General features: G+C 46.1%; 1 protein-coding gene across 2 annotated transcripts; it reads left to right on the top strand.

The window, feature by feature from the left end:
* The first annotated feature begins 10,598 nt into the window (after positions 1-10,598).
* Positions 10,599-22,662, top strand: LOC130256460 (methylcrotonoyl-CoA carboxylase beta chain, mitochondrial-like). Of its 2 annotated transcripts, none has more exons than XM_056498124.1 (13): positions 10,599-10,814; positions 12,759-13,153; positions 15,042-15,238; positions 16,077-16,255; positions 16,970-17,050; positions 17,618-17,796; positions 18,494-18,686; positions 19,577-19,668; positions 19,829-19,985; positions 20,492-20,614; positions 21,028-21,170; positions 21,494-21,575; positions 22,471-22,662. In XM_056498124.1, exons 1-13 carry the CDS (start codon positions 10,620-10,622, stop codon positions 22,552-22,554), a joined length of 2,100 nt encoding a protein of 699 aa, XP_056354099.1. In that variant the 5' UTR covers positions 10,599-10,619; the 3' UTR covers positions 22,555-22,662. The 2 variants fall into 2 exon arrangements, with proteins under 2 accessions (XP_056354099.1, XP_056354098.1); XM_056498123.1 differs by having other exon boundaries at positions 10,604-10,800.
* The last annotated feature ends 10 nt before the right edge of the window (positions 22,663-22,672 follow it).

Genomic DNA, 22,672 nt, shown 5'->3' with positions numbered 1-22,672 from the left:
TGTCTGTCGTGTCCCCAGGCTCACAAAATTTGGCTGGGAAGAACTGTAAAGGTTTATTTGCTACTCAGTATTTTCCATGCTTCTGTGATTCTCTGGGCTTATGTATCTTGTACATGCATATGTAAAAATCTCATATTTTAGTTATTTTTTCTTTTCTTGTATTCCTACCAGTGAGGACTTGCTGGACACTAAGCAAGCATTGTTCAAACACTTCCCCTGCAGCTCCACTGGGATGCTTCAATCTGTCTTGCTAAAGACAAAAAAAAAAGATTAATCATTCTTGTTTTGTGTTTTTTTATTCTGAATGCTTGATTCTGACAGTGAAAGCAATTTGTGGGCCTTAACTGTGATGCAGACACTTTCCTCCTGCAGTTTGAGTCATACCCACCTTATTTTATCCAAGTTTTTCGAAATAACTCTCTGAAAGGTCAATCTTGGTTTAGTAATTGGGATTTGGGGGGTTTGGTAGGAACACTCTAGCTCCAAATCATTAACCTGGATATGTTGTTCAAGGAAGGACAAATACCTCCCCCTTTTCTCTGGATCCCAGAGTGAAGGTGACACTGTCTGCTCACCTGTTTGTCTCTCTGAACGTGCCTGAATTCCTTCTGCACAGGAGAGCTGAGCTGGGGGGAATAATTGACTGCAGAATCAGACTGACAATAAATTAGCACACCCCCAAGAGTCTGGAAGGAACAGAGGAGGAGCAGTGAGTCATTCCTGAGTCATAGAGCCTCCCTGGATTTATCCTGGGATGAGGTACTGCACACACCACTCCTTGATCTGGTCTGCCTCGAAAGGACAACCCTGAAAATAATTGTGGAAAAATAAATGCTAGCAGCAATCATTCCTTGGCAGCAGCAGGCTTTATTATGTTTTGTGAGAGCCTCCCTGTATCAGGGCAGTGTTTTGATAAGAAATGGTGGAAAAGATGCAGAACAGGTTGGTTTGGCTGCTCAGGCAGGCTGCAGTCAGGGCTGCCCCATCAGCCCTCTCAGGGAGGATTTTGGGGCTCAGTCAGAAATCCCTGCTTTGTTCAACAGGCAACACTTACTGTGCTTTTTTCCCCCTCTTCTTTTCTGTAAAGGTTGTGCCAGCTGGGAGCATTTTCCCTGCTCAGCACTGTTTGAAGCCTGGGGGCACAGGGATGTCCCAGCCCTGCTGTGCTCAGCTCCCATTCCTGAGGGCAGAGGGATGGAGGAGATCTCTGGCACAAACAAATCATCCTGCAATCAAAACCAGATGGGGTTTGCACTGGGTGGGAACCACCACTGGGGAATACCAATTGTACCAGGAGCTTTCCCAGTCCAGCAAAACTCACAGAAGGGATTTGTGTCCCTCCTGCATCCCTTGTTCCTGTGCCTGGGGCTCCAGTGTGACTCTGCTTCCACTCTGATATTCCAAAGACAGCACTCATTAGAGCTTTTGGGGAGCTGATAAAACTCCCTGTCTGGAAAGGAGCTCTCAGCTGTGCCAGATAAAAATTGTGTTTTCTGCTTGGTTTGCAGCTGGAGGGGCCCAAGCAGAGCCAGCACATGATAAACTCCAGGAATGCACAGAGGAGGAGCAGTTCCACCCCCAGCAGGGATCTATCAGATCAGGTTGCTCCATCTCTCTAACTTCACTCTGAACCTCCCACCTTGTTCCAAATTTGAAGAGGCAACAGATTAATAAAAACTGAACAGGCTTTCAAACTCAGGGAGGGACCAGCAAGTTAAAACAACCTCAGAAACTCAGCTGGGGGTGCAGATGGATCAGGAGTGCTCTGATTTCTCTTTGTCTAACAGATCTCTTTGGGCCTTTTAGATCTCTTTCCTTTTGAAAGTTTTATGAATCTTAAGTACATTTAATGGACCTCTCTTGGCAGGGTCTGTCTTAGTGACAGATCTATTTTAAAGATGATTAATGGCCACTGTAAAAATTCATTTTCCTTCTTCCTCTTGACTGAGAGAGGTATTGGTAAGACCCAGAAGATGAAGCCTTCAGAACAAATTCTCATAAGCTTTTGAAATGTTTGTAAAACAAATAAATTTCTCTATTCCTATTTCTTTTGCACACACCAAGTAGGGTAAAAATGAAAGATTTGGGTTGAAGATTAGTGCTGAGTTTAAGATGTAATGAACCAGATGTGGTGGACACTCTGCTGAACGACTCAGTGTCACCAGTGGTGAATATACCTGGAGAAAAAAGCCAAATCCATTGGAAATTGTGGAAGATGTTAGTTCCCCTGAGCAGGGCTAGAAAACCCCCCCTAGCCTTTTTTACAGTTATAGAAAATGTCATTGCACAAGGAGGAGCATTTATTTCTGTGACTTTTCTATTAGGTGGAGTCCTGGGTCATGAGCAATTCTTATTTCCTGCTGCATGAACAGCAGTTCCCATGGAATGGTTTGGGTTGGAACTGACCTCAAAGCCCACCCTGGCATGGCAGGGACACCTCCCACTGTCCCTGGCTGCTCCAAGCCCCGTGTCCTTGGGCACTGCCAGGGATCCAGGGGCAGCCACAGCTGCTCTGGGCACCCTGTGCCAGGGCCTCAGTAAATAAACCATCTAAAGAGAACAGAATTCCTCATGAAAATCTCCTTAAGAATTTAAGATCAGGAAAAGAACAACTCCCAGGTGGCAGTGAATTCTCCCAGCCCTGCTTTCTGTGATGCTGAGGCATGACATTCCAAAATATCTCCATTCTCATTTTGCCTCAGAGAATTCGGTAACTCCAAAAAATATCCCAAAAGCTGGAAAAGGGAGGTGCAGTGAGCTTGGATCGCTCCTGTGCCCAACCTGGCAAAGGGAGCAGCACCTGAGGGACCCGCTGGGACCAATCCATGAGCTGGAATTCCTGGAGCTGCCAGCCCTGCTCTCCTCTGGCAGGGTCCCAGCACCAGCCGCGCCCGGCAGAGCAAGAGCAGGCAGGAATTCGCAGCATTCCCGCTCGGATTAGTGCCGGTGCCGCTGCGCCCCAGGGAGCTGGGATGGGATCCGGGGCTGGGATGGGATCAGGAGCTGGGATGGGATCAGGAGCTGGGATGGGATCCGGGGCTGGGATGGGATCAGGAGCTGGGATGGGATCAGGAGCTGGGATGGGATCCGGGGCTGGGATGGGATCCGGAGCTGGGATGGGATCCGGGGTTGGGATGGGATCCGGAGCTGGGATGGGATCAGGAGCTGGGATGGGATCAGGAGCTGGGATGGGATCCGGGGCTGGGATGGGATCTGGGACTGGGATGGGATCCGGGGCTGGGATGGGATCCAGGGCTGGGATGGGATCCGGGGCTGGGATCTGGAGCTGGGATGGGATCCGGGGCTGGGATGGGATCCGGAGCTGGGATGGGATCAGGAGCTGGGATGGGATCCGGGGCTGAGATGGGATCCGGGGCTGGGATGGGATCCGGGTTTGGGATGGGATCAGGAGCTGGGATGGGATCTGGGGCTGGGATGGGATCCGGGGCTGAGATGGGATCCGGGGCTGGGATGGGATCCGGGGCTGGGATGGGATCCGGGTTTGGGATGGGATCCGGGGCTGGGATGGGATCCGGGGCGGGACGGGGACAGCTGAGGTCCCCCCGAGCTCCTGGGGACAGCTGAGGTCCCCCCGAGCTCCTGGGGACAGCTGAGGTTCCCCCGAGCTCCTGGGGAGAAGTGACACAGAGAGCAGAGAAGGGTCGGGACACAGAGCCCTCTGCTCAGCCCCACCTCTGCCCTGCCCTTTCTCCCAGCTGGCCTCTGGAGGAACAGGGAAATTAAATTCCAGATCCAAATCCTCAGCATCTGCCCCAAACCCTTCTCCCTGGATTCCTCCTTTCTAGGCTGGACAATAATTAAATATCAAATTTGAGCGTTCTTTTAAAAATGAGAGCAAATGTAGGAGTGGTGGGAAACTCTGGAGGTGTTAAAACTTCCCAGAAACTCATCCCAGAGTTGGGAAGTCACTCAGAAATCTGATTAACCAGGTACTATGTGAAAATGTGCATGGAAATTCTAATTATTCAAGGCCAAGTTGGACTGGGCTTGGAGCAGCCTGGACTATGGAAGGAGACCCTGCCCATGGAACTGATGAGCCCAAACCATTCCAGGATTTATTCCATGATTCTGTGAAGGTGTTAATTCTGAAATATATTCTCTGAGAATATTTACATAATACATCCATAAGTATAAATGCAATAAACAGCAAACAGCAACTGGCATCTGGATTATTTGACCAATTATAAATATGAAGCACAATTCTGAATTTTGCATTGTAAAAAAATCACAGCAGACACACTGTGATCATGCTGTAGCAAGGAAATAAATGAAAATTATTAATTTTAAACTTTATTATTATTAATTCTATTATTAAAATTATTAATTTTAAATTTTATAATTGAAATCTATGTACACACACTGTGTAATCCACCTGCAATATTTCCTCTTTTTTAACATATTGGTATTTGTAGATTCAGATTAAATAATATTTTTCACTATTTCTTTTACCTTTATATGTTTCTCCTGCTGCAGTTCTACAAGAAGAATTCCTGATGCAACAGCCATTCCTGCAGTTCATAATTATTACTGTGGCATTAATGAAGCTGTTAATTACAGCACTGCTCTTCTGCTGAGACCAGAATATAACAGTCAGAGACCTAAAAATGAAAATGTTGGTTATATTTTTAAAGTTTAAAATGTTACAACTGGAAATCTCTTGGAGGTTTTTGTGGAAAAGTTCCCTGTGCTAACTGCTAATCCCATCATGGTTTCTGGAATTTCTGTAGCATCACCTCTGTGAATTTTCCAAAGTTCCCTGTTTGTTCCCTGGGCCATCAAGACATGGATTTCCTGGGGGGCAAAGAGAGCTGCACACCCAAGGTGGCAGTTCCATGTGCCACAGGAGGCTCTCAGTGACACTGCCAGCAGGAAAAGTGTTTCTCCATCCCTTTTTCCCATCCTATGGATATGTTCTGCTTTTTTCACAGAAATCCCTCATCCAGCATTTACACCAAGACAAGGTAGTCAAGTGATGGGCCAGGTCTGGAACCAGTGAATTTCCACATCCAGTTCCTGCCCTCACAATCCTGATTTTACTGGATTAAAGTCACTTGCCAGGACATTCACATTTCCTCCCATTTCTTTGCAGTTACCCAGAACAGCTCCTTAAAATACCTGTGTGTTTCCAGTTTGAAAGCATGTGTTCATTTATTTTTTTTTACTTCATTTCTAACAATACCAGCTAAAAATGTCTCCATCAGAGTGGAGAATCCACTGTCAGGGGTGTTTTGTCACATTCAGCTGTGGCCATCAGGGCTGAATGCTGCAAAAAGGCTCCAGTCAGACTAACAGGGGGGAATTTGAAGGTACCAACAAGGCTGAGAGCTGCAGTAGGTGAGCCCAGCTCAAAGAGATTTTGAATCAAAGCATCTCCCCCGTGCCTTAGGGGTTCTAAGGAGGTTTTTTCCTTGAGAATCCCAGCCTTGCTGAATCCAGCCCAGCTGAAGGGCTCCCTGCTGAGAGAATGTTTCTCACACACAGCCCAATTAAACCAAAGCTATCAGGGGAAGATGATCCAAGTACCCTGGAGAGGAGAGGAAACCCACGGGGGCTGGAGAATCCAAACCCTCCCACCAAGCCTTTAAAATGTACCTTAACACTCACAGGATGCTCTGAGTCTGATTTTAATTTTTCCCTCTTTTTCTGGCTTCATTAATTGTTCACTGGTTGATACCACAGATAGAATTTTTAGTGCACCAAGCTTAGCTAAATATGTTACCAATAACTAAAATTATTATTAATATATCAAGGGAATACATGAAAACCAAGAGTAAAACAATTCCAGTCTGAAGAGTCAAGAGAATTTTTATAAAATCTAACAGCTGTTAATTTTTTATCATGATTCCATTTCAGCTATAAATATTCACATAGGGGTTGCCAGCAGGTGTAAAATAAGCTACTTGATGTGCAAATCCATGGATTTTTAGAGACTGGGGGGTTGTAGCCCTGATGTTTGCCAGTGTTTGAGATGCTGAAGTGATTTTTTGGAGCCCCATTTCTTTTCTGTCACTGCAAAATGTGAATTCACATGGTACCAATTACTGGATCTTGGACAAAACAAGTAGCAGTGAGAAGAAACCCCTGTGGTTTTTATGAGAATAGTAAGTAGAAGTCAAGAAAACATTTCATGCCAAGTGGATCAGGAAAGCAGGAACTGGAGGAGGATTTTCTGGTATTACTGCAGCATCTTGCAGGTGATTTTCTGTTTATTATTCATTAATATTCCATTTTTTGCTGAAACTTTACACCAAAGCTCAAGGAAGAGATATTTTACAAACCATGGCAAATTTCATGGAGTTCAAAGGTCAGGAATGAGGTTTTAATATTCAAAAATGTGCTCCAAGATTTCAAAACTGAAACATTTTGGTGAGGACTTTGCTATCACAGAGTGGGGCTGCTGGTTATTGGGGTGCCCCAGCACCACAAGGAGGATAAGACTCTTCAAGCAGATTTATTTATCCACCAGGATCCTGGAAAAGTGAAGAAGAGAGGACACAAAACTACTTGCAGGACTTTTTTTTCTTCCTGATTTTGGTACTGTATCACTCTGGCCTCTTTCTGTGGTGAGCAAATCACAGTAAATGGTATTTTTATCCTTTTATATATTACATGCTTGCAAAAATTGCTGACAGGAACTGCCAACAGGCTGCTCTAATCACTATAATGCTGCTTCACTGGCAGAAAAAAAAAAAAAACAAAAAAACAAAAAACCTTTTTGCTTTAACCCAGACCATCTGCTTTGGGGGCTTTTAATGATGCAACTCCACTGGCATTTCCAGAATGAAAACTTCTCTGCTGTGACCTCAGAGTGGGGGATCAGTTCTAAGGGGATGGGTAGGAAGAAGGGGGGATGTTAAATTGCTCTGAAGGAGACAAAAGATGCACGAGGAAGGTGTGGAGCTGCACATTTGGAACACATCTAACCTCAATTCTTCTTTCAAGTAACATTTTCCTGAAAACAAACACGTCACGTCCCCCCAAAGGTGCTGTGAGTAACAGCAGCTCCTGCAGCATCGATAGGATATTTACTCAGTGATTCACCCCCTTCCTCCAGGGCTGATCTGCCTGCCCTGACCACATCCAGTCACCAATTACTAGCTGGGAATGGCCTTACAAACCCACGGGCAAGGCACTCCAAACAGCCTGAGGCTTTGGGCACAGCCTGAGGCTTTGGTGTCAGCACTGGTGCCACGGCTGTGCACAGGGGAATAAATCCATCAGCACTTTCCTGGAGTTTGCAACTGGATCTGCATCTCCTCTCAGCCACAAAGAGCTTTTGGATTACCTCAGAACACTCTTGGTTAGGCTTTTGAAACAGGAAGGAACAGATCTTCACACAGTTGTTGCATTTTAAACTGTGCAAGAGCAGCTGCTCAGAGGTTTCACCCACCTGTGTAGGTAAAACCAACAAGTTTTGGCCCATGAAAGTTATTTCTCTTCTGATTTGGGTATCATCACCACTTACCTCCATTCTCAGAATAAAATTCTCTTCTTTTCAGTTCTTACCAGTGCAATTTAGGACAGACTGGCCCTGCACCAGGGAGTTATACACACTATTAATTATGTACACACTGTTAATCATGTTCACATTATTAATTATGCCTTAATCAGAAGGTAATTCTGTTCCTCTAAGATAATTCCTCTCTTTTTGCTCTGTGCATTTTTTGCAGGAGTAAGGCAAACCAGAAACTCCCATTTCTCTGAGATGGAAGCAAGAGGACACATTGTTTGTCTTCTCCAAATCAGCTGGGATTCCACAATTGGAGTTATTATGGGATTGTTCTTGGGTTTGTCAACTCTTTGTGGCAGCAGGCTGAGAAGCAGGGATGGCTAAAGTAGAGTTAAAAATACTGTGATACTGTTAGATGATGTGAAAAATAACTGTGGCTAAGGGTTTGATGCTAATATATAATTTTTTAGAGGTGTTGTAATACAGCTGCTCTCTCATACTGCTGTGATGAACAATGTGAACAAAACTTCCATGACTCAATGGACAACCCTCATCTTTTGGCAGGGCTTGGGAAGACATCCCTGGATCTCTGTCTGGGGATTCAGAAAACCTCAAACCACCCAAAAGAACAGCTGAGTGGTGTGGGAGCATCTGATATACCCTCAGTGGAAATGCCAATTACTTACTGAGGATCAGGCTCCCAATTTCTCTGTATCTTCCAACTATTTCATTTAACTCCTTGTGTTCTCTTGGATCTTCCAGCAATTAAAATAAATAAACTCCTTAATATTTCATATCAAATCCAGATTGTCCCTCAGCACACCTCCCCAGGCTCAGCTCTGCCTTTGGGGTAGATGCAAACATGTAAGAATTACTTTCTTATCAAATTTGTTTTGAATCAAATCTATTTTAGAATGATGTAAGTCCTGCAGGACTGTCCAAGTCTGTTAGCACATTTAAGTAAACAAACAAAACCTGCTTTAATTTAGCCCAATTTCCAGGCCACCATGGTCAGAACCCAACTAAAAGCTCTTTGGGTACTAAAAAACAAAATCTAAATATGAAACAGAAGCTCCACAAGGAGGAGGGCTCTGTGGGAACCCTCCTGCCTTTGGTCTGACAATCCAAAAAGTGTGTTCTGGTTTCCCCCAGCATCCGGTGCACTCCAGCAAAGTTTCTAAGTTTAAGCTCCACTCAAAACTTCAGTGTTCCTTAAATGGCACAGCCCAGCCTGGCTGGCAGAGCTGCAGCTCATGGTAAAGGAAGCCACCACCACATGAACGTTTTCCCTGAATGCTGCTCTATATATTCTCAATGCTCAGCTCAGGAGTAGCTAAAATAAGCTCCTGAAATAACAACTTCAAACACTTCCCAAAGCTGCAGCCTCTCAGAGGGGCTGGGTTTTCCTACCTCAGGGTGCCTTGAACAAAGGATGCTCCATGCCATGCCAGGAGAGGGAGGCTGAGCCCAGCTGGAACACTAACATAAGTCAATTAGGATCCCTTGGCTCTTAATTAGAGGATTTGTTATTTATCCCAGGCTGCCTCCCAGCACAAACTGGTGGCTGACACTTTCTCTCTGGGATAAACAGGCACTCAGAAACGTGCGGGCTGAAATGTGAGGAGTGTTTCTTTCTCCTTTAATCTGAGCAAACAGCATTTAACTTTCATGAGAATGAAATTAAATTTAAGCCTGAGTGAAAACCCCTTCTGTTACATACAAGAAATCCTGCCTGTGACCACTGATTCTATCTGGAAAACCTGTAAAATAATAAAGGATCAGAGAATCATTGAGGCTGTAAAAGAGCTTTGAGGTCATCAAGCCCAACTGTTAAACCAGCACTGCCAAAGCCACCACAATATAAGCCAAGAAATTAGCAGCAAATGGTATTTATAGAAAATCTGCACATTAAAATTACATATAATAAAATTGCTATGCAACACCAGTGATTTAGAGATAATGTCTCCTATGGAAGCCTAACAATTATGGAAAATTAAATAAGCATGAAAATTGTAATTGGACAAGAGTCACTGATGCATTCACAGAACAGAGAACTCAAAAATCTCATGAATCCAGGGAAATGATATGTGGGTCAACTTTAAAAGGAGCCCAGAAACACCAGGGAGCCCAAACCTCACTTCAAACACATATCCAAGTGTTTGCATCTGCAATTCCTCCTCCAGGAAGCTGAGAACCACCAGCAACTCTCTGAAATTCAGACTTCTTCAAATGTATTCTGCTTTGCACCGATTTCTGTCACCACTCCTTCCTTCCCCATTATCACTTACACCACAGAGAGCACAAGAATTCACATGATACTCCACGGGGAATGCAAAAGGTCGCTGTAAAGCTGCACAGAGACTCTGCCTGCTCTGCAGCTCTTCACAAGTTTCTCAAAGTGTTGGGAGAAAAGAGTTCTGGCTACACTGAGGAAGGAGGGAAGAGCTCAAATGAGCAACAACCATCCCCAAAAATGCCCCAAAGCTGCCTGAATGAATTCAGCTGAATTCATGCATGGGCTCCATCAGGAATCTCTTGTGGCTGAGTTTCTTGTTACAAGGGAGCACAACACTGAAAAGTGTCCTGTCTGCTATAGCTGTAAAAGGACAAAAAAAAAAAAAAAGTCATTTTAAATTATTATATCTCAGGAAGTTTTAATTATTACTCTCAAGGTTTTTTAACAACATGTATAACTTATTTACCTATGAATTCCAGTCCATGCTGGATACTTTCACTCACGAACATATTAGTCATCCCTTAATTATTGCTACCCAGCCTTATTAATATGTATAATACAGATAAAGAGCTCCCTGGCAGGGATGCATTTTAATGAAGGCACTGAAAGGCAACCCACTAATTTCTAGAAGATTGTGCCGTGGTTGACAAAAGCAAACCAAAGCAGCCCAGGGACGGGATGGGGCGTGAAAGGAGAAAAAACAAATTCATTTTAATATTCTAATGATAAACTTAATTTAAGAGAGGACACTGGGGCAGAGGACACGCAAGGAAGGGGACACCCAGGGGCATGGGACAGGAGGGACAAAGGACGCACATGGCAGAGGACACAGAGGGCACACGACAGCGGGGACAGAGGACACCGAGGCCATAGGACAGCGAGGACAGAGGACACACATAGCACGGGATACACATGGCACGGGACACTGGGGACACAGGACACCAAGAGCACAGGACCGCGGGGACACAGGACACACATAGCACAGGACACACACGGCACGGGACAGCGGGGACACAGGATACCAAGGGCACAGGACAGCGGGGGCGGGCCGCCCTGCGGAGCCGCCCCGAGAGGCGGGCGCGGACCGGACGGGGTAAGGAAGGGGCGGTGGCGGCAGGGCCCGGCAGGGTCCGGCCGGGCCGCGGCGGGCTCGGGGCGGGCGGGGAGCGGGGCAGCGGGGTTCGGGGAGCTCCGGTGGAGAGGCCGCGGCCCCGCGCTCCCCACCCGGCCCGGGCGGCTCCGCAGGCCCGGCCGGGCCCGGCCCGGTGTGGGGCTGTGCCCTCGCGGCCGCCATGGCACGGCGGGGAGCGGGGGTGTCCCCTCATGGCCCTCACGGGACCGGGGGTGTCCCCTCACGGCCCTCACGGGAACAGGGGGTGTCTCCTCACGGACCCCGCAGGAACAAAGCGTGTCCCCTCATGGCCCTCACGGGACCGGGGGTATCTCCTCTCGGGACCGGGGATGTCCCCTCACGGTCCTTACGGGAACAGGGGGTGTCCTCTCTCGGGACCGGGGGTGTCCCCTCATGGCCCTCACGGAACCGGGGGTGTCCCCTCACGGCCCTCACGGGAACAGGGGGTGTCCCCTCACGGACCCCGCAGGAACAAAACGTGTCCCCTCACGTCCCTCACTGGACAGGGGTGTCCTCTCATGGTCCCCGCGGTAACAGAGGGTGTTCCCCGCGGGAACAGAGAATGTCCCTTCACAGCCCCTGCGGCAACAAAGCGTGTCCCCTCACGGCCCTCACGACAACATGGTGTGTCACCCGCGGGACCGGGGCTGTCCCCTCACGACCGACTGGAGTCAAAGTGGCTCCTCATGACCCCGTATCAAAGCGGGAACCAGCGGTGTCCCCTCACGGCCCTTGCGGGAAGATGGGAATCGGAAATGTGCCCTCACCACTCCCGATGCAGGACTGGAGTCACGGCGTCCCCTCACGGTGCCCCTGCGGGAGCAGGGCTGTCCCTTCACGACCCCCGTGGCAGGGAAGGCACCGAGGGTGTCCCCTCACGACAAAAACGAGTCAGGATGTCCCCTCATGTCCTGCACCCGAGGCGAAGAGGCCGCGCTGTCCCTCAGCCGAGGGAACCCTCTGTGTAATTCTGTCACTCGCTGTCTCTCAGCCTAAGGAACCCTCTGTGTAATTCTGTCACTGGCTGTCCCTCAGCTGAGGGAACCCTCTGCGTAATTCCTGTCACTCGCTGTCCCTCAGCCTAAGGAACCCTCTGTGTAATTCTGTCACTGGCTGTCCCTCAGCTGAGGGAACCCTCTGTGTAATTCTGTCACTGGCTGTCCCTCAGCTGAGGGAACCCTCTGTGTAATTCTGTCACTCGCTGTCCCTCAGCTGAGAGAACCCTCTGTGTAATTCCTGTCACTCGCTGTCCCTCAGCCTAAGGAACCCTCTGTGTAATTCTGTCACTGGCTGTCCCTCAGCTGAGAGAACCCTCTGTGTAATTCCTGTCACTCGCTGTCCCTCAGCCTAAGGAACCCTCTGTGTAATTCTGTCACTGGCTGTCCCTCAGCTGAGGGAACCCTCTGTGTAATTCTGTCACTGGCTGTCCCTCAGCCTAAGGAACCCTCTGTGTAATTCTGTCACTCGCTGTCCCTCAGCTGAGAGAACCCTCTGTGTAATTCTGTCACTGGCTGTCCCTCAGCTGAGGGAACCCTCTGTGCAATTCTGTCACTGGCTGTCCCTCAGCCTAAGGAACCCTCTGTGTAATTCTGTCACTCGCTGTCCCTCAGCCTAAGGAACCCTCTGTGTAATTCTGTCACTGGCTGTCCCTCAGCTGAGGGAACCCTCTGTGTAATTCTGTCACTGGCTGTCCCTCAGCTGAGGGAACCCTCTGTGTAATTCCTGTCACTCGCTGTCCCTCAGCCTAAGGAACCCTCTGTGTAATTCTGTCACTCGCTGTCCCTCAGCTGAGGGAACCCTCTGTGTAATTCTGTCACTGGCTGTCCCTCAGCTGAGGGAACCCTCTGTGTAATTCTGTCACTGGCTGTCCCTCAGCTGAAGGAACCCTCTGTGTAATTCTGTCACTCGCTGTCCCTCAGCTCTCGGGGATGTGGATCCCGGCCCCGCTGTGCGCCCTGGGCCGGCGGCGCCCCGGCCCCTCCGCGCCGCTGACCCGCCTTCTCCAGAGGGAATATCACGATAAAACCCCGATCCGCCTGCTCCAGAGGGACTACCGAGATAAAACCCCGATCCGCCTGCTCCAGAGGGAATATCGAGATAAAACCCCGATCTGCCTGCTGCAGAGGGAATATCGGGAGCTGCCGGGGCAGGGCTGGGGCAGGACCCAGCTGCTGCCTCCCCGCCGGTTTGTAAGTAACAAACCCAAAGCCAGGCGGAATCCCCAGACATTCCCGGTCCTAGACGGCCGTGTCCCCGCCGTGTACCGACATGTGTTCGAAGAGAATTTAAGGAACAGCGAGGCTGTCATTAAAAGGTAATAAACTGGGTTTGTGGTGGTTTTGAAGTGTTGCTATTTGTGACATGCTGTGAGAGTCACTTATGGACACTTCAGGGACTTTTAACAGGAGACAGTATTTGCCCCGTGTCCAATCCCTGGAAGTATCCAAGGCCAGGTTGGATCCTGGTGTCCCTGCCTGTGATGACACTGGATGAGCTTTGAGGTCCCTTCCAACACAAACCACCCATGAAATGTTGACTGAAATACCCAAATGGAGGTGCAAACTATTTAAAACAGTGCCATGTGTTGTTTTGCATATATTGCCAAGAAATACTTTTTCCAGACCTACGTAACATTTGTGTCCTGCTGCATTTTGAATGCAAAGACGTGAATGGTGACTCACACACTCCTGACAGAGTAGGGGATGGGTGCTGCAATCCATCATGATTTATGGATGAAATGACAAAATGGGTTTGAAGTGTTTGTCCTGAAAGATCAGATGGCAAAATTGCAAAGGCCTTTGTTCAGGGGAGTGATCCACAAGCTAGAAGCAAAGCTTTGGAAAACTCATTGTGCCCTCCTGTGGTGGCATTGAGGACATGATTAAAATCCTTTTTCTCCAGAGTTTTTCCAGCCTCCATCTCTCACGTGAGCCTCACTCAGGTCACAGAGTCACACACAGAGTGCTGTGTGAGTCTTCGTGTCAAACAACATTTGCAGTTAAAGGTGATGCATCTGGGGGAAAAACGTGTTTGAAATAAAGGAAGAACTTGGTTTATATAAGACCAAGTTTGAGATACCACCTTTGTTTACAGTTTATTCTGGTTTTTATCTATACATGGTGCTACCCTGACAATAACACTCCCTCCTTGTGACACTGAAATGTTCCCTGCTTTTAGTATATCTAGATTTAGTAATTCATTCCACTTCTCAGTTACTGATTTTTGTCAGATAAACTTGTTGCAGGACCTGACAGAGGAAGCTCTTGGCTGGATTATTCCCAAGAGTAGATGGCACATGGAGGTTCATGCTGAGTTAGGAAAGGCACACTATGATAGCCTCATTATTATATATTATATTATTGGCTTTATTAAACAGTTTTTGGATAACAAAAGTGAAATGTTTGCTTTAAATAACAGACCTTTGCTTTTTATTACACCTTGTAAAAACAGTAATCTGGAAATACAAATATATCTTTATTTTCATGCCATTTGTGTGAAAACCTTTCAATGTATTTAAGATCAATCTGGTAAAGGGTAACTTGTAAGGAAAATGGTTTGGGTCAGGAGGGCCCTCAAAAACTGTCATGGCAGGGACAACTTCCACTGTCCCAGGCTGCTCCAAGCCCCAATGTCCAACCTGGCTTTGGGCACTTCCAGGGATCTAGGGCCAGCTCTGGGCACCCTGTGCCAGCCCCTGCCCACCCTCCCAGGGAACAATTCCTGCCCAATATCCCATCTAAATCCATCTTCTTTCAGCTTACAGCCATTCCCTGTGTCCTGTCCCTCCCTGCCTTGTCCCCAGTCCCTCTCCAGCTCTCCTGCAGCCCCTCCAGGCCCTGCCAGGGGCTCTGAGCTCTCCCTGGACCCTTCTCCTCTCCAGGTGTCACCCCAGCTCTCCCAGCCTGGCTCCAGCCCTGCAGCAGCTCCAGGGCTCCTCTGGACAGGGCAGGATGAGCTTCTCATCCACCAACACCCCCAGTCCTCCCAGGGTTCCTCTCCATCCCTTCTCCACAGCCTGTGTTTATCTCTGGGATGTTCCTGGCCGGGGGCAGGACCTGCACTTGACCCTGTTGCACTCCTGAAGTTCCTCCAGCCCCACCTCTCCATCCATCCGTGTCCCTCCGGAAACCATCCCTCCCCTCCAGCGTGTGACCTCACCCCACCCGAAACTTTGTTGTTTTGTGGGTTTTTTTTTCCATCAGGTACTCAGAATTGCTGGAGAGGGTGAAGAGAGGAGGAGGAGAAAACGCCATCCTGCGGCACACGCAGCGCAACAAGAAGCTGTTCGTGCGGGAGCGCCTGAGGCTGCTCCTGGACCGCGGCGATTTCCTGGAGCTGTCCCCGCTGGCAGGGCTGGACCTGCCCTACGGGGATGTCCCTGCTGCCGGCTGCCTCACGGGTAATGCACGGCAAGGGGGAAAAAGCCCATAACATTTATGGGATATTTTAGTATCTGAAGCGCTTTCCTAGGAAAACGGAGCACTGGTTTTATCCAGTTCTTATTCCAGCCACTGCTCTATTACTATAATGGGAAATCTGAGAGAAACCTTTGAAATAAACAGTTTTTCATTTCTTCTAGATTTAGTAATTCTACTTACCACTTACTAATTTTTGTCTCAAAAAATGTAGGGACGAAGTTACTGTGAGAAATAGGAGCTGTGACATACATTTGAAGTGTTTTTCAAATCATAGACAATTGCATTTTCTATGCAAACATTGTCTCTTTAAACTGGAACAGCTCTTCAAAATGAAGTTTCATTGAAAGTCAACGAAATTCAATGAAATTCAATTTCATTCAGTATCTGCGAAATTGCATTTTGAAGAGTGGTTCCAGTTTAAAAAGTAACTAGAAGAACACTATGAAAACCCTTTTTAAAATCACAGATTGTTCATTGTTTTATCATTCACAGATTTTTCACTTTTATAGGGGTATTTTTTATTTGCCTTCCCTTTTATCTCAAAGGTTGGGAGTCACAGCGTATTTTTTTCTGTTACATTGTCACCAGAAGTAAATTTAAGTAAGTAAATTTATTTGAGGTTCTTCTGTAATTTGTATTAATTTTTAAAATACTGGCATTCCAAAGGAGAGTGTAGACTTCTTCCCTGTGTGGTATTTTCAAGTTAATTTGGAGCTTCTTGATGTAGCATTACTGAAAAAACTCCTGAAAAAGTTTGTCCCCCTTGCTTTGCCTGTTGCTTTAGAGAGTCCTGATAAATTTCTGTGCTCCCACTTGCAGGAATTGGCAGAATCTGTGGGGTCTGGTGTGTCTTCATTGCAAGTGATGCCACAGTGAAAGGAGGAACAATTTACCCAATTGGAGTGAAAAAACAATTAAGAGCCCAGGAAATTGCCATGGAGAACAGGCTGCTGTCTGTGCACCTCGTGGACAGTGGGGGAGCCTTCCTCCCCCTGCAGGTACTGCTGGCTCCCCTGCAGAGCAGAAAATATCTGTATTTATTTCATCACTTGGGCTAATCTTGCACCTCCCACCTAATCAGGGCTTAGAAACTCCAGTGAGTTGTGTCTGATGAGTGAGTACATAGTGAGAGGTGTCTGTTTTCAATTCAGAACCTCTAAAGTGTTCTGTATTTTATTGTCCTGATGTGCCAGTGATGCACTAAGCTCTGTTTCCTTGAAAAGTGGAGTTTTTGCAATTCTGACTGCAAAATAAGAATGTGCACAGGTTCTTTTGCAAAATGCAGAGATCATCCTTTCATAGTTGTTCCCTTTCCACATTGAGGGCAAGCACACAGGAAAATATTTTACCTGGAATTGTATCTAAAACTAAGTAAAAAATGAAACTGCTGAAGGCATTTCAGATGAAGTAGAACTACTACCCTTCCCTTCTCCACATTTCCAGTGAGTTTGTGTAGAATATATTGAGTTCAGAAAAAAAATCACAAAACTTAATCTGTGCTTTCAAAGCAAATGGGTATTTTTGGGGGATTTGACAATGTATAAAGGAATAAATACCAAAATGAATGCTGTACATGAAAGGTTCAGGTGTGATTATTAATGGGCACCTTCCCAATGACAGTTTTGGTGTGTTTGGGAATGAATGGAGTGAAGAGGAAGCATCAGCTTTTGCAGTTAATATTAAAAATCCCTCTTCTTTTGCCTGTCCCTCAGTCAGAGCTGTTTCCTGACAAGCTGCACGGTGGCAGGATTTTCTACAATGAGGCAATCATGTCTGCCATGGGAATCCCTCAGGTACAGTGGTACAGGGAGTGCAAGGGGTGTAGGAAAGGTGCCTTCCTCTTTCTTCCCCCCAAGCATTCAAAATTATGTAAAAGAAATGGTGAAATTACTGACTGAAAAACAGCACAGCTCAAATCAAACTTGTTTGAGGTTGGGACTGACACTAAAGCTTAAGCAGAGACATGCAGAGCTGCCCACACTGTTCTCATTGTGTTCCACATGAGATTCCATCTCCATGGATGTGAATCCAGTGTCTTTTCCAGTGCTAAATCCCTGCACTTGAGGGAATTGACTGTTAAGCTTTGAAGGCAGCTTTTAACTGTTAAAAAAGCATAAACCATATGAACCAAGCATTTCTTGAGCACAAAATCTGAAACTGCACGTGCTGGGGTTTGGGTTTTGCTTCTTTACACTTTTATGCACAGGTTCTGTCTTTATGTGCAGGTTCTGCACTTTGTTCTGCCTCTGCTTTCTTCCCCAAGCTGTGATTTAGCACTTTTTGCATTTCTGCAACAGCTTTGGGCTTGGCTTTGCCTTTGCTGTCCCCTGTCCAGCAGTGCAGTGTTTGTGTCCCCTCAGGTGGCCGTGGTGTGTGGCTCCTGTGTGGCTGGAGGTGCCTATGTGCCCACCATGGCTGAGGAATCTGTGATCATTGACAAAATTGGGACACTGTTCCTTGCTGGGCCACCCCTGGTGAAAGCTGCCACGGGGGAAGATGTCTCTCCTGAGGACCTTGGAGGAGCCAGGCTGCACTCACAGTATGTAGAATATTCTCAAAAGCAGGGGCAGGAATGTGGCATTGGCATTTCAGAGCAGGGCTAAGAGTGGAGCCTGTGGTTAATACTGCTTTGCCTTCTCAGGTTCAGGGGTTTGGCTTAAATCAGCCAAATGAAGTAAAATTAAATTATTTATGGGGTGAGGCAGGGACTGGACAGGTTGGGTTTGGGTTCTCTATTGTTCCATGTATTCTTGGACAACTTCAGGCAAGTAATTTCCTCTGCTTCACAGGGAGCAGCCCCAGAAGAGGGATGGTATCTCCTCTTTTCCAAGTGTTTTCCAGAATACACACATTTAACCCAGTTATGCTACATGGAATACATTCCTGTCTTTATGTCTTGGCTGCAACCTCTTATTTTAAAATAATTCCTGAAGTTTGCTTCCCTTTTTGATATTCTCTGCAACAACAGCATCACAAAAATAAACTCCAAGGTATTTTTAAAATCCAGATAAACACAAGAGTCACAGGGAAGAACAACTCCTTGCTGTGAATTTAATTTGGGATTGGGCTGCAGAGAAATCACTGAGTGACTGCTGTCAGCTCATTCATACAGAACCAAATCACACAGAATTTCCACAGGGCATTTGGAGAGTCTCAGCTTTTTTCCTAGAGTTTGGATTTTCCCTCAGCATTCAGAACTCATTAATTCAATGCTAATTAATGTCTCTCTCTCCTAGAGTCAGTGGCTGCAGTGACCATTTTGCAGCCTCAGAAGAGGAGGCCTATGAGTGCATTCGTAATGTTGTGTCCACCTTAAACTGTGCCCTGGTGCCAGAGCAGGACAGGGAGCCTGACAGCCCCTTGTACAGCCCTGAGGAGCTGCTGGGGCTGGCACCTCTGCACTACAGCTGCTCTCTTCCTGTCAAACTGGTAGGGAGCAGGGATTTCATTCCTGCATCCTTCACTCTGCTCTATCCCACTGCTCCAGGTGTTGTTCTGAGTTATTGCCTCATCTGGTGCCAGCCTGAAACAAAGCAGGATGGCAACAGTTCTGTGGGATTATAGAAAATATTTAATCTGAAATCCTGCTGGAGATAAAATAATCCCAGATTGTGCCAGTGCTGCCCTGTTTCCATGCACTGTTGGGATGCCTTGAGAACATACATCCCTTTAATGTCTGTGTTTCCCTTCCCCTGCCTTTCTGTTTCTTCCCCCCAAGCATTCAAAATGATGTAAAAAGAAATGGTGAAATTACTGACTGAAAAAACAGCTCAGATCAGACTTGTTTGAGGTTGGGACTGACACTAAAGCTTAAACAGAGACATGCAGAGCTGCCCACACTGTTTTCATTGTGTTCCACATGAGATTTCATCTCCATGGATGTGAATCCAGTGTCTTTTCCAGTGCTAAATCCCTGCACTTGAGGGAATTGGCTGTAGAAAACTTTGAAGGCAGCTTTTAACTGTGTTGGAAAAAGCATAAACCATATGAACCAAGCATTTCTTGAGCACAAACTCTGAAACTGCACGCACTGGGGTTTGGGTTTTGCTTTTTTATACTTTAATGCACAGGAACAACTGGACTTTGTAAAACTAAAATGATTTTGGAGTTGGCCTTTGTCTTAAAATGCACAGTTGGTAATTAAACTGAACCCAAATTGGATGGTTTGTGTGTATTGAGCATTTAACAAGTCACCCAAAGACCCTCTGTGCTTATAACTCAGGTCTGCTCCTGTTTGAACAGAGCATTTCTTTTAGCAGAGCTCTGCTGTTTTCACTTCAGTTTCTCTCCTAGAGTCAAGTCTGTCTGATTCTTTGCAGGTTCTGAGCCGGCTGGTGGATGGAAGCAGATTCCAGGAGTTCAAAGCTGCTTATGGAACAACATTAGTGACAGGATTTGGCCATGTGGAAGGGTATGGCTGGGAACATTCCCCATCCAAATGGGTGGCCCATGCATTTCTCAACAGCTTTTGTGTCATTGCAATCATTTCTAGGGCTCAAAAGGGAGAATCATAGAAGGTTGGAAAGAGCCTCTCAGAGCATGGAGTCCAACTGTCCATGTTTGTTCTGTAGGCACTTGCTGGGGATAGTGGCCAGCAATGGGGAGCTGGCTCATGATGCTGCTCTCAAGGGCAGCCACTTTGTGCAGCTCTGTGGCCAGAGGGGAATTCCCATCCTCTTCCTCCAAAACACTGCTCCACAGCCAGAAGGGCCTGCAAGCATCTCACAGGTATGGCATGTGTGCTTCAATGGATTTCAAACACCTCTCAGTCCTGCTTGTGCCTAAAGTTACATTTGCAGAATTATTAACTGCTGGGAAACTATTTATAACCACTCTTGATGAAGCTTCATAATGACTTTGCTAATGGAAAGATTTAAGAATGTTCTCACTTGAATTTTAAGCAGGCCTGGATGCTGATATAAAATGATACTGTTCAGTTAGCAAGGCAGGCTGGAAAGTTTGGGATTTGCAGTGCTTTTGACATTGAAATACAGCTTATTGATTCCTCTGCTAACTCTGCACTCCAGAAAATTGGCTCTTTCTCTTTTTAAAGTGTAGGCATTAAAGTAGGATTTGTCCTGAGCTAAGGAAAGTAAAACCTCCATTAGATCCCAGGTCTGTTTCTGCTGAATTGTAAATGAATAAATAAATAATTTAGAAATACAAGTTTGTTGGGAGAAGAGAGAATCCAAAATAAAGCCTTAGAGGATTTAAAATATCTATTTTTATTGCAGGCAGAGGCTCATTCCAACAGGCTGAAGGCCCAGGCCTCCATGATGGCTGCAGTTGCCTGTGCTGCTGTTCCCAAAATAACCATTGTCATTGGAGGCTGTTTTGGGAGTGACAGCTATGTCATGGTATGGGTGGCACCAGCCCAGGGCTTGGGGACACACCTGTCACACTGCTCAAGTGTCACTGCATCCCTAGAGCACAGCTGGGGAACTCGAGCCCTGAACTAATGTTTGAGTCAGAAATGCAACACAGCCTGTGATTGCTGAAAAGTAACCATGGAGAATTAAACATGGAGAATTAAACATGGAGAATTAAACATGGAGAATTAAACATGGAAGAATTAAACATGGAAGTGGTTGGAATTAAGAAAGGAAATATTCAAATAGGAATATTGAAGGCAGTGGGAGGTGGTGGTTCCTAGCACAGGGTGTCTGTCCTCACACAAATCCAGTGTTCCATTGGTTGTTTCATCCCACAGACACCTTTTTGTGATTGATCTCAGTGAGTTTGTTCTGTCCTTTGGTTTTTTTCCTGGTAGTGTGGGAGATCATTCAGTCCAAACTTTCTGTTCCTGTGGCCCAATGCAAGAGTTGCTCTTGTGGATTCTCGACATTTCCCCACAGTTCCACCAGCTGAGGACTGCACAGGGGAGGAACTGGAGCTAAAACAGCTGAAGGCAAAGTAAGGACTTTTAATATAAACCTGGCAGGCATTTCATTATTAAATTACCTGGTTTTGTTCACCTTACACAGCAACACATCCTGACTAATGAACCAACATGGGTCTACTGAAAAAGAATATTTTAAATTTCCATGTAATTCTATCTCTTTCTGTTAGGGTGTTCCCATTACAGCAGAATGCTCAGCTCTGTTATTTGCTGCTTTCTGATGAATTTTAACACTCTCTTCAGATGGATGGATTTGCCTGTTTCATCTGTAATTTTTTATCACTGCTCTGCTGTTTTTATTGTGCTTTTAAGCCTGTTCAATTCTGTCCCTCTCCAGGCTAGAGGAAGAAAGCAGTGCCTTTTACTCCTCTTCCAGGCTCTGGGATGATGGGATCATTCTACCTCAAGACACCAGGAAGGTGGGTTTTAAACCATTTATTTTATTTTTAAACCATTTTATTCTGCAAGCTCACAGTGGCTGAACATGACTCACTCAGGGTTGGTGCTGGTTCCATACCTGGGGCTCCCACTTCCCACTCCATGGAATTGCTCTCTGCAATTCTCATCCTGTATCTTCCCCAATAGTTTATCAAAAAAGTTCCTCTTGAATTCTGGTTACTTGACCACAGCATTTCTTCACTGAGCCTCTCCTTTGACTTTACCATAATCTGCATCTGAATCCTTTTTTCCATATAATTACCCATATTTTCACTCTTTGGAGTTCAGGCTTCTCAGGAATCCTTTTGTTTCCATTCTTTTCTCTTGGGATGTTGCTTTTTGCAATTTTCTCTTCCTGCTTTAAATTTGCTGTGTACATTTGGGATGCTCCCCTGCTTTTTTATTGATTTGAAATTGGCACACATACTTCCCTCCATTAGGTTCTTTCTGCCTTTGTTCTTTTATTTTTCCTTGTTAGATTGTTTATTAGCAATAAAAATCTTCTCTGCTCTTCTGAAGTTTGTTTACTTGAAGATCTCAATCTGTCCTGGTTTCAGCTGGGGTTAAATCCCAACACAACCCTTCTAAATATGGTCCATATTTATGGAGCTATGTGGATGGTAAATATTTTCGTGGACTTTATGGGAACTTTGATAATGGGTGAGCACCAAGAAGTTTTTTTAGTCCCAGAGCCCTGAAATTCCCACTTTATGAGCTACACATGAAAATAAGTGAGTGTTGAACTATTCATTTTACAATGTTCAGTGTTTCATAAGAAGGAACAAATAAACAAGTGCAGAAATCATGAGTTTTATTGGGTTTTGGGTTTTTTTTGTTTGAAGCTTATTGTTTATATTGTTTTTTGTTTTTAATTAGGTGATTGCCCAGTGCTTGGAGATCATGGAACAGAAGAAGTACCAGACTGTTTCTCCCCATCCCCATCCCATCATCAGGATGTAACTGCAGCCCCCTCAAACCAGAACCCTCTACCAGAACTCTGAGTATAAAGATTTTCTAATTCTTTGATACCATTAATAAAGATGCTGAACAACTGAAGACAAACAGGAATCCCAGATTT

This window comes from Oenanthe melanoleuca, chromosome 8 (genome assembly GCF_029582105.1).
Source record: "Oenanthe melanoleuca isolate GR-GAL-2019-014 chromosome 8, OMel1.0, whole genome shotgun sequence".
Classification (NCBI taxonomy): domain Eukaryota; kingdom Metazoa; phylum Chordata; class Aves; order Passeriformes; family Muscicapidae; genus Oenanthe; species Oenanthe melanoleuca.
Note: the sequence above shows the minus strand (reverse complement) of the source record. Positions and strands in the feature narration are given on the sequence as shown.